The sequence below is a fragment of the Fundulus heteroclitus genome, chromosome 18, assembly GCF_011125445.2.
Source record: "Fundulus heteroclitus isolate FHET01 chromosome 18, MU-UCD_Fhet_4.1, whole genome shotgun sequence".
NCBI classification, from domain to species: domain Eukaryota; kingdom Metazoa; phylum Chordata; class Actinopteri; order Cyprinodontiformes; family Fundulidae; genus Fundulus; species Fundulus heteroclitus.
Window position 1 is genome coordinate 13,412,054 of NC_046378.1, and position 17,932 is coordinate 13,429,985.

General features: G+C 42.9%; 1 protein-coding gene across 15 annotated transcripts in view; it reads left to right on the plus strand.

Moving 5' to 3' along the window:
* The window catches only part of mecom (MDS1 and EVI1 complex locus), a 107,360-nt gene that overhangs the window by 66,154 nt on the left and 23,274 nt on the right, over positions 1 to 17,932 (plus strand). For 14 of the 15 annotated variants that reach the window (XM_036149574.1, XM_036149580.1, XM_036149576.1 and 11 more), the window contains exons 2-5: positions 7,783 to 7,917; positions 15,424 to 15,526; positions 15,621 to 15,734; positions 16,598 to 16,709. In XM_036149574.1, coding sequence (XP_036005467.1) covers positions 15,478 to 15,526; positions 15,621 to 15,734; positions 16,598 to 16,709 — 275 coding nt within the window. In that variant the 5' untranslated portion in view covers positions 7,783 to 7,917; positions 15,424 to 15,477. Of the gene's footprint in view, positions 1 to 6,255; positions 6,508 to 7,782; positions 7,918 to 15,423; positions 15,527 to 15,620; positions 15,735 to 16,597; positions 16,710 to 17,932 lie in introns of those variants that run through there. The other variant, XM_036149587.1, reaches the window with a different exon arrangement.

Genomic DNA, 17,932 nt, shown 5'->3' on the forward strand with positions numbered 1-17,932 from the left:
CTGCGGCTATAGAGCAACATTTTAAAAATCCAAAGATATTAATATTCAACAATGAATAAATTAATATTTTAGAAACAGTAGAAATTACAAAATCTAAAGGGCATTTTCACTAATTTGACAGTAGTATAATTTGTTTTCCAACTATTTTCTTATTCTGAAAACAAACACTTTGGAATAAAGAAATGAAGCCACATTGCTGCTTCTGACCCTAAGAGATGCTGGTGGAGGTCTGCAGGAAGTTGTCAAAGGGCAGAGACAGGCAACGTGTACTAATTCAGCGAACACGGCAGGCTTGTTCCTGAAAGGCAGAAGAATTTGTCAAGGAATCATCCCTCTCTGCGACTCTGCCGGAATGCCTGGCTGACCTCCGGCAAATGAAAATAATCCAAAGTAATTAGAAGTGAGCTGCTCTGGTCCTGGGGGCTCCCGGGCGGCCGGGTAAACATGGCGGCGGGTCCGGGAGGGGCCAACTGCAGCAGCAGCAGCAGCAGAGAGCAAGAGAGAGGAACAGAGAGGGGGAGAGAAGGGGGTGCTGACCTTGTCCACATAAAGAAGTGATTTATGAAGTGCAGGCCACAGCAGCAGGGCTTCTGTCTTCTCCCGCAATACCAAATTACCGAGGTGGAGATTAACACGCCGCTCACAACAGGCCCGCTTCCAGAGCCGAGGAAATTTTTTATTTACATTTTCTCCTTTCATTTCCTCCGCTGTGTTTTAATGCTAATTGGGATATGCGGACACCCGGTCTTATCCTTTAATACAGGGCCTCAAGGTTGCACACTTAAGGCATTGTGAGCTCCTAGCGGCTGATGGATGTGCTAATTAAAGAATAAGTCGCAGAGTGTTGTGCAAACCGTTCATTCTGCGCATTGAATAAGTTCCCACCACTTGGGGGGGGGGTTGGATTTGGGGGGCTCACATTTAAGCTAAATACACCTCGCTGAGAAATGGGTGGGGGTGGAGGGGGGGAAGAGACTCGTGATGGAGACTTAATGCAGCTTTTCGTCTGTGTCAATAGGAGGTCTGGCTGTGAATGGCTGGACCTATTTCATGTAGATTTGGCTGCGATATATATTTCTTTCTTTCTTTTCACTCTCCTGGAGGATGTGCAGGAATGCGCCGAGCGAGGCCTTCAGCAGTGTTTCCATGTGGCCCCTCGGCTGCAGCGGCGTACGGAGGCCCTGCAGCTCACTCACTGTGCTGGAGTCAGTTTGCAACCCACACGGGAATTCCACCATCCCCCCCCCCCCCCCTTTTTTTTTTTTTTCTCTCTCCAGCCTGTCCCGTCCGACTTCGCCCAAATCATTTTTTGCGCACCAGACGATTATTGCTTCAAAGCTATCCAAAGAGTTACAAATAAAAAACAGGGCCCATGTAAAGCTGCACCTCAGTCCAAGTAAAATATGAAAGCATTTGAACAAACATAAAAATGATCTGCATTCATGAATGGATTGCCGTTTTTTTTTTTTTTTTTTTTTTTTTTTTTTTTTTTTGTGCGTGATCGAGCGCCCGAAAAATAAACAAGAAAAGCCGCAAGCAAAATACGCATTTGAGACGTTCGACCCCATTTGGATGATTTCACAGCACTTTAAAGCCTCTGCGTTTATCAAGGTGCAGCATGCTGTAAAGAACTCCTCCCAAACAAGTATGAAATGCTGCGCGCCCTGATACAGTCGCAACTAACGCACCCTGAAGCCTCTGCGCGCTCGCTTTGTATAATTCTTCGATAAACAGCTTTTCCACACCGATCGGTTCGGCGCGTCACGACCGCGGTGACAAAAGCACGACGTAATTTAGATTAAGGCGGAGAAAGAAAGAAAAAAAACTAGACGTGTTTCATCTGCGCACATCAGGATGTATGGGAGCGTTTATGGCTAATCTGAATCGCGATTTAGAGCAGCGCCACTGCAAATCGGTCTCCCGCCTCATTAAATGAACAAGAGTTTTAAATCCAGCCCATCGGTTTTATGTTGCTTTGCAGCGTCAAGTTCAGCGGATTGCCACGTTCAAGCGCGCACACAACTGGATGTTTCATGTCCCATCTGACAATCTGACGCCTTGTTGCGGATGTTCTGCGCTTGGAAGGGAGAAAGTGTCAATTTCTCATTAGGAATCAGAGAGCTGCTTGTTAGAGTGGACTACAAACTGAGATATGGCAGCTGAAAAAAGAGTGAAAAAACAATAATTCTACTGACAAAAAAATAGATTTCTTTACTGTATCATCTTTTAATTCACTTAATTGCACTTGAGATGAACTGGGCCCAGGTTAACTCAACTGAGAATAAAACATCCGTAGACAAGGTACAGATGAGACGCTGTTTCTGCTTTTTCTGTAAGCAGACACACAGGTACTGTAAATAAATTATTCTAAATACTTCCTGCGTTATTCAGTTGCTATTCAAATTACTCACAGTTTCCTCATGAATTATAGAAGCACGTCTATATCCTATGCATTTGGTACAGCGATACATCTGAGACTCTCATATTTAATTTTCTGAAGCTGACTGGCATGCTCCTTGAAAAAAAAAAACAACTTGTTTCCTTAGCTTGCTGAAATGAGTCGTGCAAGCTAGGGACTGTATATTCCTAATGCAGAGAAAACATTCAAAACACATTAAGAAAAACATCTGCACAGTTTGGAAACAGTGCATGTGCAGTGATTTGTGCACGCCGAGGATACAGAGGATGTCCTTTATCACAGCAGACCCCTCTGCTGGGTCCTCCTGAGTAGTAGCGTCCCAACTAACAAGTGCCTGAACTGTTTCCCCACATGATGTCCTCTGGTTTGTCCTCCATGCTTAAAACAAGCAAAGTATGATAACCTGATTGCTATTAAAACATGAAACATTACTGAATTAGAAAAGTGATTTTAATTCTATTCCAGCAACACCAGCTAAGATCTGCCATTGATTTAGTGTCCATCATGTTCATAGATCTTTACCTTTCTCAGTGATTCATTTCTAAAATGAAAATGACCCATGTCGAGGATTCTTCTTATGCTTTGATTTGATATAGGATCGGTTATTGTTGGGATGTTTCCGTGGTGCACAGTTCTTGCAAGAACAAACGAGAAAACGGCTAACCCTGTTCTTCAATTACCATTTACAAGTTGAAATATTTGTTTCAGTTTTGACTCGTTTTAATATCTAATACCTATTATGGTGGAAAATGTGCTTTTAACGATGTATAAGTCAGAGCTCCTTGTGATAAGACGGGAGATGAAATGCTGCCGTCGGGCCAGTGCACCAAGCGCTGAAGTAAAAAAAGATCTTTCTGACTGAGTTTGTTTTCTGTGGCTGTGATGACGGAACGCCGTGATTGCCTCAGAGCGCTGACAAATTGAAACCATTAATATTTTCCCTGTATCACACTGTCATCTTCAGATGTTCAAATGCAGCACAGAAGCGCTCAAAGTTGCAGTTCAGTTGCTCACGCCATCTCCTGACCAGGCAAAGAAGCGCAACTCCCCCCCCCGCAGGCTACCCTCTTTACCCTCTGCGATACCACAAAGCCCGTGTGTTCATCCTCAAACATTTCCACCCTTTTTTTTTTTTCAAGAAGAAATTGCGGGAGAGAAAAAGAAAAGAGACCAAAACGCCCCTCAGACCGCTCTCCCCTATCAGGGATCCTCGATCAGACCTGGAGAGGCCGCCGGCGCAATCACTTTCCCAGATTACTTGTATTTAATACACAATGCATCATAAAACAAATCCCTCATCCTGACAGGAAGAAAATAGAACAGCTCATTCGACTTGAGCCTTCCCAATTTATGGCTAAATTAAAAAGGCTTCCAACAATGGACAAGACGAGGAGAGGCAGGAAATCAATGACTGGGCGGACCGGGGGTCTCTCCTGCAGTTCTCAAGGAGCGCGACACGATGGGAATCGGTGGTGGGGCCCCTGCCTTATTCACACATGATTTTTATCCTGTCCTTACTGCATTTTTGCCCTGGTATTTCACGAAAAAAAGGGGAGGAAAACAATGGGGATTATCGGGGATGAAAGGTCAATGTCACAGAGTGAGGAGTTATCCATCATCATCTGCTCTCATCATCCTCTTCCTCCGGCTTTATGGGCTCCTTAATAAACTCGCCAACAAGGAGGATGTTTTTATTATTAGCGCTATAACTATCCAACTCTGGTGCTGATTTGAGCTCCAGCTTTAAATGACAGGACATCTCCATAAAATCAAGTTTTCGTGTCCTGTCTTGATGAGCCAGAACCAAGAATAAAGCTTTTTTTTATTATTATTATTTGTTACATTCAGACCTTTTTTTCCCCTTTCCCGTTCTCTTTTTTCTTTCAAGCTGAAAGACTTAAATATTTGAAAGAGCTCATTAACTTTTTGTGCAAAGCGAACGAAGGGGAGAATTAACTGCCAAGAAAAACGAGAAAAAAAACAACAGGTGATTAGGTCAATGTCTCTGAAAAAATTGGGTTCTAATGGTCCATATGGAGTTTCCTGGAGGTTTTTAACAGGAATACTTAAGTCTGTGGTTGTTAAATTGCTCCCCTGATACAAAAAGAGCTGGCTTTGAAATATAACTCTTCTACTTTTATGCATTGTTCTAACTTGTATGGATGCTTCTTGGAAGAACAAGAACAAGAACAAGTTCAGCCTAAAAGGGGAGGCAAAAATCAACAGGGGCATCCAACATGAGGGATGAGGGGGGACGTGGCCCCCCTGGTCAGCTAATCGTTTATAGGCCACATCATTTATAAACAAAACTTTAAAAGAGGAGAGGGAGTGAGCAAGTTTTGGTAAGTGATTACCAAACCACAAATAAAAAATAAATAAATAAAATAATTCTGAAATACAAAATGTTAAATAAAACACAAGGTATTTTTCTGTTTGGGGTCAACAGCAGGTTATTAGAAAATAAAATGGGATTTGATTTTCTTTTCATGTGTGACATTATGAAAACAAAATCACCCGCTGTTTTTTTGTCCCCCCCCCCCCCCCCCCCACACACACACACACCCCATGTTCCCAGACAGTGCCACCGATAGTCAAAGTACACAATAGTTCTGTTTTTCTGCGCACTTCAAATCTGTACACTCTATAAATTGTGCGTGTAATTTTTCATGGCTAAACAAAAAGGCTTAAGAAAAATAAACAGATATCTAAAACTTTGCTGACTTTCGGACTTAGTATTCATGTATTAATTGGTTGTTGCAGTTTTTAGCCCGATGTCAAGACCCACCCTTACCAAATAAGGGAAACAACGTCATATGGTGAAGCTTATATCCTTGGTTGGCGCAATGTTCGACTTAAAGAAAAGCAACTTTTAAGATTATCTTTACCAGTGATTTTGTGGTTTTGTTCACTTTTATAAACAGTAAAAGAAAATCAATTAAAAAATTAATTTCAATTCAATTATATATACAAACAAACCAAAAAAAAAAAAGAACCACCTGTTTCAGGGTTTTTTGTTGTTGTTATTATTATTGTTGTTTTTGTTTGTCTTTCACTACTGGATTCTGATAAATCTATTTATTCATTAATTTATACTGACACCGATGTTATGGTTTTTATTAGGCTAAACAACATGTTTAGGTTGGGATTTTAAGGTGGATAATAACATAAAATCCTTCAAGGGGGATGAAAAAAAAAAAGTTTGGGAACACGTGGATATTAAATCATTAAAGTGTGGCTGACTGTGTGTGTGTGTGTGTGTGCGTGGAGTCCATCCCTCTCATAAGCCCCCATCGCGACCTCTCCCTGACCCCGCTCACCCTCTCCAACCCCGGGCCCCTGTCACTTTAAAATTTACTGCGGAGCTGCGTCTCTTCCGATAGTAGTGGTGGTGCAGGGGGGGGGGGGGGGGGTGCACAGACAGACCCCCGCGATCCGAGTTGACTCTCCTTGGGGGGAAAAGGATGGAGACGGAGGCGCGGGACCCCCTCTTTATTTGAGCAGAATCAGGAACAACGTGCAAACTGTCCGCCTGCAGAAATCTCCCCCTGCTGTCACACAGACGACACATCCCGAGCTGTCTGAGGAAGAAAGGGGGGGTGGGTGGTGGGGGGGGAGAGGAAGGGTAAAATGAAAAGTTGAATGGCTTACTGAAAGACACCTGGGCGCGTCAGGACAGGAGGGGTGACAAGAGGAGAGGACGAGCCGAGCAGAAGAGCAGACACAGTGAAAAGTTTAGCAGCGGGCTGATGCGCCCGGATGAGATTCAGTTCCGTGCCGCGATGTCTGCGTAGACGGCGAGAGAGCGGAGCAGCGCTGTCCGGATTTCGCTCCTGTGAGCCAAGCGCAGGCGGCGCGCTGCCCGAGAGCGCACCCGGCGGAGAGTCCTGCGAGGCTGCGGAGAGCCGAGAGGCGCTGAGACGCACCGCTATGCCACAGAGCCGGAGAAGCGACCGCGGCCAAAACAAGTGCTAGTTATTTTTTATATATATATCCTACTTACATCACAACTTTTTATTTTGACTTTTTTTTTCTTTATCGGAGTTTTAATCACCCTCACTCATCGTCGGGCTGTAACACGACTTTCGACGGTAAGATGATTCATAATTTCCTTCTTGGAAAACATCGTTTTTTATAACGCACTGATCGTTAATATGAAATGGCAGTTTATTTGCTCGCTGATCATTTTTATCCTAAACTTTTTATTGTTCACATTCGAATCGCGCAAGATCCCACTCTTGATTGCCAACCCTGGGCTTTTTTTTTTCTTTTTTTTTATGAGCAAAATATTTATTCAGTCGCAGGTTAACACAAAGGCGCTGAGGCAGATTTGTGACCCTGGAAGAGGTTCTGTTTTGCATCCTAACAATCGGCTTGTCTTCATAATTCTTATCACTCGGCGGCTTCCTGCAGTTCATTTGCCTCGCTGCAAATTTTACAGCCGCTCTGCAGAAACTAGGAGCATTTATAAAAGAAGCGTTTCATCATTTAATGCTTGTAACATTTACCCTCACTGCAGCCTGATAATTTGCCTGATTTATTTTGTTAATTTTTTATGTATGGTATATCTCTACAGCTTTTTCTATAGAAGTGAACGAATGGGAGCAGAGCAGGCTCTTTTTTTTTGTGCGTTGTTTGTTTTAGTGTTTTCATTGTTTTAATAACGTCTGTTGTTGTCTTTGTTGTAAACTAAATGAGTGCAATTTTGTAAATGCATTTCTTCGAATGAAAGCAGTCTTAGATGTAGCTTGATGTTTGGTTTGAAATTAAATTAATATAGAAATGGAAAGTAATGCTTTTGTAATTTTTTATCCATCTTTTGATGATATTTTTTGTTGTATTTCGTTTTTTGTGTTATTTTCGTTGAACTAATTCAGATTTACAAATCTAAATTAATTAACAAAAAACGTTTTTTTTTATCACCATTCTTTGCCCTGTATTTTTTTTTAACTATTTTGAGTTTGTTGTGTGTTATTGAATTGTAACCCTTCGGTTGTTGTTCCTAGGGAGGAGAAACATATTTAAAATATTTTGTTTTAATTATTTCAATTAAAATAAAAAATTATTTGTAGATCATTTTAATTACATTTTTTCTCCTCCCCTCTATTATTTACTGTATGCACTTTTTTGTGCAGCTTTTATGAGTGTGTATTTCTCTTTATTTCCAATGTGTACGTGTGTGTGTAAGTGTGTGTGTGTGTGTGTGTGTGTGTCTGTCTGTGTGTGTCTGTTCATGTGTGTGTGTGTGTTGCCTCACAAAGCAGCTCCTAGCCTTCAGTGGGAGGTATGTGGTTAGGCAGTGTTTGGACACAGTAACCTGGTCTGATACTGATCAAAGTCTGATCTCTCTCTCTTTCTCCCTGCAGATCTTGGACGGGTCAGGCCATGTAAAGTTCTGCGTGGATGCCAGCAAGCCAGACGCAGGGAGCTGGCTGAAGCACATCCAGTTTGCCCCTGCGGCCACGCAGCATAACCTGAGAGCGTGCCAGATAGATGATCAGGTATGTGGAGACACGTCTCCTTAACGCCGCGTGAAGCCAGATTGATCTCCGCGAGGGGAGAGAAACCAGAGAAGGCGAGAAAAATCAAGTGGATGTCTTTCTCGGTCTTGACATTCCCAGATGTCGGTGTGTCTTCTGCCTGGCAGAATGAATCAGCCTTGTTAAACTCCAGCTCATTTTCTAAACAGTTCCAAATTGAGAAATCGCCATCATTACTTTCCAATAGTCATCCTGCTGTGTGCTGCGAAATGACGTTGTTGTGATCTAGCGATCTGCACACTCTTAGAAGCGCCTCTCCCTCTTTGTCTTGCCCTGACAGACCCCAAACATGGACACACACGGCTCTTCCCCTGACTATCTCTGCGTGCTTTACCTCCGTATTTGTTTGCAGCCTTTTTGCTGCACAAAGACCACAGGGCACGATCAGAGGCAGCCGCCCCCGGGAGTGATAGTTCCGCACACTTCCCGGTCACGCCGGCGATGTAAACTCCTAGATATGCCAGGAATGCCAAAGCGCCTTTTTGCTGCTCACCTGGCTATAGCGAGGTGCGTGCTGCACACATGAGGGCCCGTTCAGCTCAGTAATCCCCGTGGCCAACGGGCTCCTGAATGCAGGAAGACGAGAGGGGGGGGGGCCTTAACTTTACCTGACGCGTGTAAGGAGAACACCGTCGCTTGACCCGGACAGAAAACAGTCTCACAGGTGGTCCATCTAGATAAGTTTGTTCTGTGTCGTCCGTTGAGACCGAAGCCGAAACTTCCTAGGATTTAAATCCAAATACTTCAATAAACTCTTCTCATACTAGATTCTGTTTCATTTTTAGCCTTTGGTTGGCGTTATTCTCTTGAGAACATATAAATCGGTTTCCAAGGAACCAATCTGCTCATCTTCCGTACGTCTCAGGGGAGAGAGAGAGAGATAGCAGGAGGACCTCCTGAAGAGGAGCAGAAGCTCTTTCATGCCCGCTCGCCTCCCCGCTCTTGTAAAAGACGGACACAAACAAGCGGAGAGCGCTTTCCCCCCGAGCTGCCCACGACACGAGGTGCGACTCGCTGTCAGCGCCGCCGTTCTGCTTGGGTGGCTCTGTAAGGCTCCCACAGGTCACGGACATGGCTATGATGAGGCGATTGTTAAGCACCACGCTCTGTCACAACACGGCACAATGTGCTGTCTTTAAGCCTTCCGGCCGACGCCGGTGTTTTCGAAAATACACCGTAGCCTCTCACAATGCCCGTCTGCGCGTTGGAAAACTGAATAGACCAAACGGGGTGGTCTTGTAAAGCCGCTGTCAGATTCTGCCGGTGTGTGCCTGTCCCTGTGTCTCTAAGCTCATGGGGGCCCTTTTTTTTTTTTTTTTTTTTTTTTTTTTTGCGAGTGTGTCGAGTGTTTCATTATGTCTCCAGAGTGTGGGCGCACACACACCTGTATGTGCCTGTGCTTGGGCTTTTGCCCACGTACAGACCTCGGCTGGAGTACTTGTCTGTGTGTGTGTGTGTGTGTGTGTGTGTGTGCAGCGCTGTGAATTGTTCATTGAGGTTTTAGATGACTCCCCTTGCTCCTCATTCTGAGCTGGAAATGTTGAAAGCCACACAGCGCCTGATTCCAGCAGGTCTTTTTTACGGCCACAGAGAAATCGCTGAGTCCAAGCTCTGTCTGAAACCGCTGATTACGCCACACGTTACACGCACCACCCCCAGAATTTTCACAGAAGAGCCTCACAGAGTTACTCGGGGCCTCGGCTACGCTGCGAAAAAATCTTCCCCCAGGATCAAATTTAAGGCACTCTTTCTGAGCGATCGGACAGGAATTATTTGTTGCATGATTTAAATTCGGACGTAGTCCTACAACGACGGCAATTTCCAGGTGCGCTCGGTCGTTGGTTTGTGCCGAGCCTTTACAAGCACGAGAGTAAAACTGGCTTCCCTCCTCTCATTTCTGACCCAGTTCTGTTTACTATAAAACTTTACGAGCAATCTCGGAAGAAACAGGGAGTGCGAGAGAGGGAAAGAGTGAAACAAAGCCTTTTTTCTTTCATTTTTTTATCCTAAATACAGACTCTGGTGGAGGTGAGGATTCTCCTTTTTCCTACTTCAGCTTCTTGTTCGCTCATCTGCTTTACTACGTCACCCAAAAAGACAATTTTTCTGCAGGAATCTATAATGAACTGGACGGGAGAAGAAAAAAAAAGCAGAAATCAACAAATATTTACCATAGAGGGCATGAAAAATTTTCTTTTATATGTACTTGCTTTCATTTGTCAAATATTTGACGGTGAACATGACTATCATGTTCACCGTCATGATAGTCAGGTGGAAGAAAAAAATATACTGTCGCATCCATTTAGGCCGTTTTCAACACAGATGTGCCATTCAGTTGCTCAAAGACTGACTGGTTTTCAGTTGTTCGGCCCTGATCAGTGATCAGCAGGTCAAAATACTGAACAGGTTTTTTTTTCTGTTTATTAAATGAATCAAAACTAAAAGATCCCACCATAAACGGATCAATCAACAGCGAGCACTTTGTTATAAGTTCAATAAAATGGTCAGGGACATTATGCTGTGACACACAATTTGAGATAATGTCATAATCCCTTCCTTTTATGTTGCAAAAAAAAAACACTATTGAAAAACCACCCAGCACATTCTTTTTTTTTTATCTTGTATTTGTTATATTCCTCAGGACAAAGTAATGTCATCAAAATCTTCCTAATCAGCAGGTTAGACCTCAAAGGAGACCCGAAATTATTACTGGCCATGCCTGATCGATGCATCTCTGGCTTGCCATCAATAAGACCAAAATATCACATGTCTCTTGTTTTCTGTTATTGTTTTATCTTGGGTTGCTTTGTATAGCCTATGCAAAATAAAAATAAAAAAGTAAAACGAGATGGGCCTCTCACTTTATGAGTAACACTGAAATGTTCATAGGTCGAAGTCTTTAAACAGTCACATTAAATGGGTTTTTGTATTTAATCTCCAGTTAAAGTCTTTCTGGGCACTAACACAAGCCGGTTAGTGGTTTAAATGATACTTTGGAGCGGCTGTTTGTGTAGATCGTGAGCTCTTGGCCGTTTGACGTGACAGAGCTCAAGCCTTCCTAAAGCCCCTAAACAACACACTTGCAGCTCTCCGAGCGCAGATCCACTCGTGTATTGTCAATAGGATAATTAGAGGCAATTAGCGCTTAAAAACCCTTCTCCCCGCTCCTCCATTCTACTGATTCAGCTGAATGGAAAATTGATTAAAAAGTGTAATTAACATCATCCGACGAGGCCCTGAAGAGCCTTTCATGAGACAGTACAGAGGGATATGAGAATTAATCTCATCCGCTCCATTGATTCTCGCTCAGTATTGAGTGCGATGAAGTGGCTCTGGGGCATGTTGCAGTGTGAGCGCGCTGGAGCCGATTGTAACTCACAGAGATAACAGTTTGAGGCTTATTGAGCTATGAATAGTTATTTGTAAAAGGGAATCTGATATAAGAACACAAAAGCCATGCTGACTTTCCTTGAGATTCAACCGGTGCGCTGGATGCAGATGGACGCTGTGCGCATATACTGCTTTCAGCGTCGCGTCACGGTTTTGTGCAGAGGGCAAGTGTTGGTGGCTGACTGCTCGTGGCATGCACAGCCACCTTTTTTCTGCAACACGTAATGCCGCTTTACAAGAGCTGCACAGAACCGAAGCTCGTTTGGGCTAAACGTGTGACTTTCTTCGCCTCAGTAGCAGCTTCTCCTGTAATGAGTGGAAGTTGCATTCCTGTCTGCTTTGCTCTTGCTTTATTTTATTCACCCTCAACCCCCGATCAAGTGTCTGGAACCTCTTTGTTTCTCCCCGTTTGTCTTTGAATGCTTAGGCTTGACTCTTAGTTGGATTTGAAGCTTTTGGCGCTGCGCTCAGCACCCAGTCAGAACTTACTTGGACTTCACGGCATTAGTGAACGGCACACCTGTGGAGATCAGGGATTCACAGGGCATGGAAACCAGGGTGACAGTAACACCAGTCGTCCAGACATTGTTCATTCCCTTTTTGTGGCGTTAAACTTTGAAGGTATGAGCGTATAACAACAAACGCAAACGTTGCACTAACAAAGACAGTAAGGTTAAATATGTATCGCACTAAAGCCTTTATGTGCGACAAGTTTGTGCGATAAATATGTAGACTGAATATGCAAAGGGTGCCACTGTGCTTAGTGATTAAATAAAGCTAAAACTGTTGTTGGGATTGTCATTGATGAAAGATGAAAAATGTCAATTAAGAGTCAAACATGGCGCTTCCAGAGTCGTACGGAGTTGCGACGTGTTTCCTATGTTTACCCATGTTGATCCTTATAGAAGTGATGGAGAGGCAGGACAAGTAGCCCCACCGCTCATTATCACCACGCTTTACCCACTTGTGTGTTCATACGCTAATGCAAATGCCATCTTTTTAGTAAAGGAGTTAATTTATCAAAGATAAGTCAAAGTTTCTTGCTAGTGGAAAGTTCAGCATGCAGGACATGTGGGGCTGCTATTGGTTAAGAGCGTTCCTCGCTTGTGAGCGTTTATTGTGATAAATTAAGTTCTTAGAAAACACAATTGTCCAAATGTGAAAACCTGTCTCTTGTAAAAAAAAAAAAGTGTTTTTGACATTCTTCAGGATTTTTGATATACCTAGCCTTCCGACAGCCTCTGTCTTGAGTCTCAGTATCAGCGTCTGAGAGGAATTTCCACAGAATAACAAATGTGCATGAGCCGTTGTCTGATTGTTTCGTAGTATCAATATTTTGGTGACCTCACAGGGGAGCTGGCCTTTAAGGGCTTGGTTGCGTTTGTCCGCACATCCATGTTAGGATTTCCATTTCTGCACGCCTGTGTGTTTACGGTAAAGTTGAAGTAAAACATGGTTAGACAACGAGGACCTTCACGCTTGGGTTCCTTTTATTCTTTTAGATAAACAATGAAATGTTTCTACTTCTTTCCTTTGTTTTTGTTTTTTAAACGATATTTATCAGTTTTTCAAATTTCACTAAAAGCCCAAAAACAATATATGCGCAAAACAATTATAAATCAAATAAAAAATGAAACAGCTCTGGCAAAACACATTTTATATTGCCCAAAATTCAAAAGGTTCACCAGAGTTCTTCAAACAGCCTTGAAGTCCTCTTTCCTTTTCCCATATTTTGTGAAAGTAGGTTAATTTTGCTCTAGGATGGGGCTCTTTGAGAGTCATAAATCAAATAAACCATGATACAATCAGCCCATGAGACGTGATGATACATCCTGGGTTCATGCGAACAAGTCATCAAAGAGGTTGGGGGAAAAAAAAAAAAAAAAAAAAAAAAAATATATATATATATATATATATATATATATATATATATATATATATATATATATATATATATATTTGTTTTCAATATATATATATATCAATGCTTGTCTTTGGTGATCCTAATGGCAAAAAAAAAAGGATTGAATTTTGTATTGTTTTTATAATTAAAAAGAGCATGATCAGTCTAAATATGTCAGATTTGATACCAGAGATGGTCCAATCCAGGCTTTTCAAGTATTTCCAGCTGGAAGGCTCACAGCACTTTAACATTGTTAGCAGCAGTCATTCTTAGTCAGTTTTGCCAGTATAAAATTGAAACTCCAGAACGACTTCTTGTCTTCCTTCAAAATAAGACTCTCAAACACAAATATATACACATATAACAGGGTATCAATGTTTAACGGCTTGTGGACCATTCAAACCGCTCCTGGTCTTAGGACTGGTCTTAGGACTGCCAAGGCGGGTATTTATCCCACTAATGCCAGCTGATGCATATTCCACACCTACCACGGATCATATTGGAAGCGGTTTTCTGCCATCTTGAGGTCAGAGTCATGCCCCACTATGCCTAATTTAGCTGATTTATTTTGTACATTGATATCTATCTCCATCCATCCATTTTCTATACCTGCTTATCTGTGCAGAGTCACACGGAGGGGGGTGGGGGGTGGGGGGGTCGTGCCTGTCTAAAGCATTCATGGGGCGAGAGGCGGGGTACACCCTTTGGTCAACCTGACTTTAGCTCACAGTAATGTCATTCTAAGTATGATATCATTTACAAGAAGTAAGAACAATGACACACTCCAACAATACCGCTAATCCTACAGAATGCCTCATTATCCTCTTTTTAACAAAGATACTTATCACAGTCTGACGCGGAGCCGCTGTGGCTCTGGTGCCGCAGCCACGTTATTAAAGAGTTCCCTTCATGGGCCGCCTACCTGTGATCTACGACTTCCCAGAAGCATTTTCTCACCCCCTCTACATGAACTACCCCCCCCCACCCCCACACATCTCTAATAAATTCCTCCATCATCATTGTCATGTTGACACAGCAAAGGAAGTTGATATGGTTAACGTCCAAAGCGCGCCGAAAATAACCCCATGTGTGATTGTTTTGCAGAGAAAGGCCATTGTGTGTCCATGGGAAGCTCCGCAGTCACAGGGTCTCTCAGCTGATTCTTTAATGTGACACCCCCCCCCCCCCCCCCCCCCCCCCCCTGTGTCTAAATAGAGGCTCACCTGCAATGTTGATTGCGCGTTTGATGCACAGAGCAAGTTGTGACTCAGATTTCGGGCTGGTTATAGGTGGTTTAACTTTCCTGCTCGGAGGATATTCCTCGACTCACGCGTTTAACACCTGGACTTTTAACCTTCCTCTTTTAGCAGCTTTGCCTGTTTGTTTGCTCGCTGCTGAATTAGCGAGCCTTCTCTCCGCGCGGTAATTTAAACCACTTCCTACCCTCCGTAATGCTTCTGCAGCGCGTCGTCACGAGGCTGTGTATTTATCCAGCGGGAAGGGTTGTTTGTGCTTTCATCCATGTATTCGAAGACGGATGTCTCATGAGATGATTAATTGCGAGTTAACGAGGGCGTGTGTTTTCAGGGATGTGACAACCCTCTGCGGTGGCTTTGCGGTGTTATGACCCTGTGAACAATCGTGGAGCTCTCTCTGTTTACGTGTGTGTTTGTGCACCAAGAGCTAACTTAAGGGACATTTGCTGCATTTGAACTGTGGTAGTGTTGCGAAGAAATGTAAGAATGCGCCTCAAACATTTGGCTACACTGCAAAAACAGACTAAACGTAACTAAAAATAAGTAAAGATTTTCTTGAAATGAGTGTATTTGTACTTTATTTGAGTAGGTAAATAAGATAATCTGCCAATGGCATAAGATTTTTGCACTTAAAATAGGAAGAACTCATGTCCATCAACTTATTTCAAGTGCATTATATCTAATTATCTTATTTGAGGGGTAAAATGACTCTTTCCGTTGGCAGATAATCTTATTTACCTGCTCCAATCAAAGACAAATACCCTCATTTCAAGACATTTTTCACTTATTTTTAGTTCTGTTTTTGCAGTGTAGATACTAAAACTGAACCACTTAGCTCCGCAGGTTTGCTTGGTGCAGGCTTCTCTTACTTCATGCATCCTTTAAATCATGAAAAAAAATATTTTGTGTGTATCACAGATCTTCTACAAAGTCACCAGAGAGATTTTCCCCGGCGAGGAGCTGCTGCTTTTCATGAAGGCTGAAGAGTACTTCTGCGACGCGATGGCTCCTGACATTCATGGTCCGCCTCAAACACACACCCACAGCTTTCTGTCTGCTTTTCCAGACCGATCGGTTCAGACGCATTAACGTCTTCTTCTCCCTTCACAACGCAGAGGAGAGGCAGTACCGCTGTGAGGACTGTGACCAGCACTTTGAGTCCCGCAACCAGCTGCTGGACCACCAGAAGGAGCCGTGCGGGATGCCCCCCTCCGCCTTCCTCAACCCAGGTTCGACTTCTGTTTGGAAACAGGCGCGTCTGTCCCGCGCCGCCGTAAACACAGCCAAGTGCAGAGTGACAAAAATGGATGAGCGGCTGAAGAGGGTTAACATACATCCCTGTCAGGTGCTAAAGTAGAGATCACAGAGGAGTAAACTGTGAGAGGATGAGTCTACAAATAGTCGGAAGCTGTGATTTATCTAAATGCAAAGAGGGTAGATGTGGGGGGAAAAAAGGGGGTTGTTGAGACCATAGCACAATAATCACATTTCACTGCAAAATCATAGGTTTCTTTGGAGGTTTCTCTATGGGAGGAAAAAGCATATATATATTCTGTAGGTTTTAGGCCAAATAACCTTGTAGAACAAAGCTTTATCCCAACTTGTATCAAGTATATGTCAATCTCATAAAATGTGTCTCATGCCATTAATACAGTTTAAAATCCTTCTGATGACATGCCAGAGAAAATGCCGGATGGAGTGATCAGCGTTTTCTCCAGCTGTAAGGGGCACAGGCTTGCTGCACTGTGCTTAATTGAGACATCAGGTAGCATAGATTCACCCTCAATTGAGGAGACAGCTGGATATCAGTAGCTACTTCTTGTGTTGTAATTCTCACAACACAAGGAATATCATTGGAACGCAATAAAATGTGAGCATTCATGACTTTCTGATGATATTAGAAGTAAAGAAATATCAAACGGTTTGAGAAAGAAGTTGGTATGTTATAAAGTTTGCAATCAGAGTCACAAATGAATTAGCTTTGCAGTGTTCTTCCTGTTCATCTTTGTGCATGCTTGTACACCGAGTTGTTGAATTCAGGGTAACCTTTGCCACTGGGCGCAAATCCTTAAGTGCCGTTTTGTTCATATAGGAGGGGACGGTGACCTGACAGCTCAAGAACCTGAAGATTTGCGGCCCCTTCATATGTCTCATGGCCTGCACGAGTGTAAGGAGTGTGACCAGGTCTTCCCTGATGTCCAGAGGTATGTAATGATGAGTAAGCATTTAATCACCTGAATTATTTAGGAATGAAAGCATATTTTTCTTATTTTTGATATATATGTAAATGCAATGAATATCTGAGAAGTCTGGCTTTGCGCATGTATTTAGCCCTCCTTACTATGATATCACTGAAAAATCCACTGCAACCATTAGCTTTCAGACGTCAACTAATTAGTAAATAGGGGCTGTTTATTTTAGAAGATTAGCATCATAAAGACAAAGGAACTGCTTTAAAGGTATGGAGAACTTTAAAGGAGATTTAGGATACATGATAAGATCCCAAGCCTTAGACTTTTCAGAGCATTGTTGAAGCCATCACCAGAAAAGTAAAATTTTATGTGCAAAAGAAACTAATTGTTGAAGCAACCTCATAAGAAATTGTGTTCCGGGTGTTCCAGCAGCCAGGTATGGAACCTAGCAAAATGTGAAAGAAGGTGCTTTGGTCAGATGAGACAACAATGTTGCTGTTTGGTCATCAAGAAAAATGCAATATGTGGCAAAAAAAAAAAAAACGAGCATTGCACTTGATCCTGAAAAAACACCACCCCCAGAGTGAAACGTGGTGGTGGCAGCATCATGCCATGGTAGCATCTTCCCATCATGTGACAGCATTGACGGGAAGATGGATAGACCATTATACAAGGCAATACTGGAAGAAAAATGTATTAGATGCTTCAAAAAGCTTGACCCCCACCATAATGCCAGAACCATTACCCGAAATAGGGGGAGTGGTGGCCTAGTGTTACAGCGTTGTGCTAGTGTCCCGGGGGTTCTGGGTTCAACTCCCACAGACTGCCACTCTGGGCTCCTGAGCAAGACCCTCAACTCCAGATTGCTCCCCGGGCGCTGCACAGTGGCAGCCCATTGCTCCCCAAGGGAATGGGTTAAATGCAGAGTTTCAATTTTCATTGGAATGTATATTACAATGACAATAAAGATTATTATTAATATTATTAGTAGAGGGGTTAAGATCAAGTCATCTTCCTGTGTTAGAATATCCCAGTCCAATGCCACACCTGAATTCAGTTTACAGTTACTGTTGAAATTTTCCGTCCTTGGATCTGCGAAGCTCGAAGAAACAAAATATTTGAGGCTGTAGGCGAATTGCAGCAAATAAGTATTGAATCGGTGATGTTGAATACAAACACAGATCAGTCCTTTCAGATTTTGCTATTTTTTCCTTCTACGTTACAGTTACGGACTA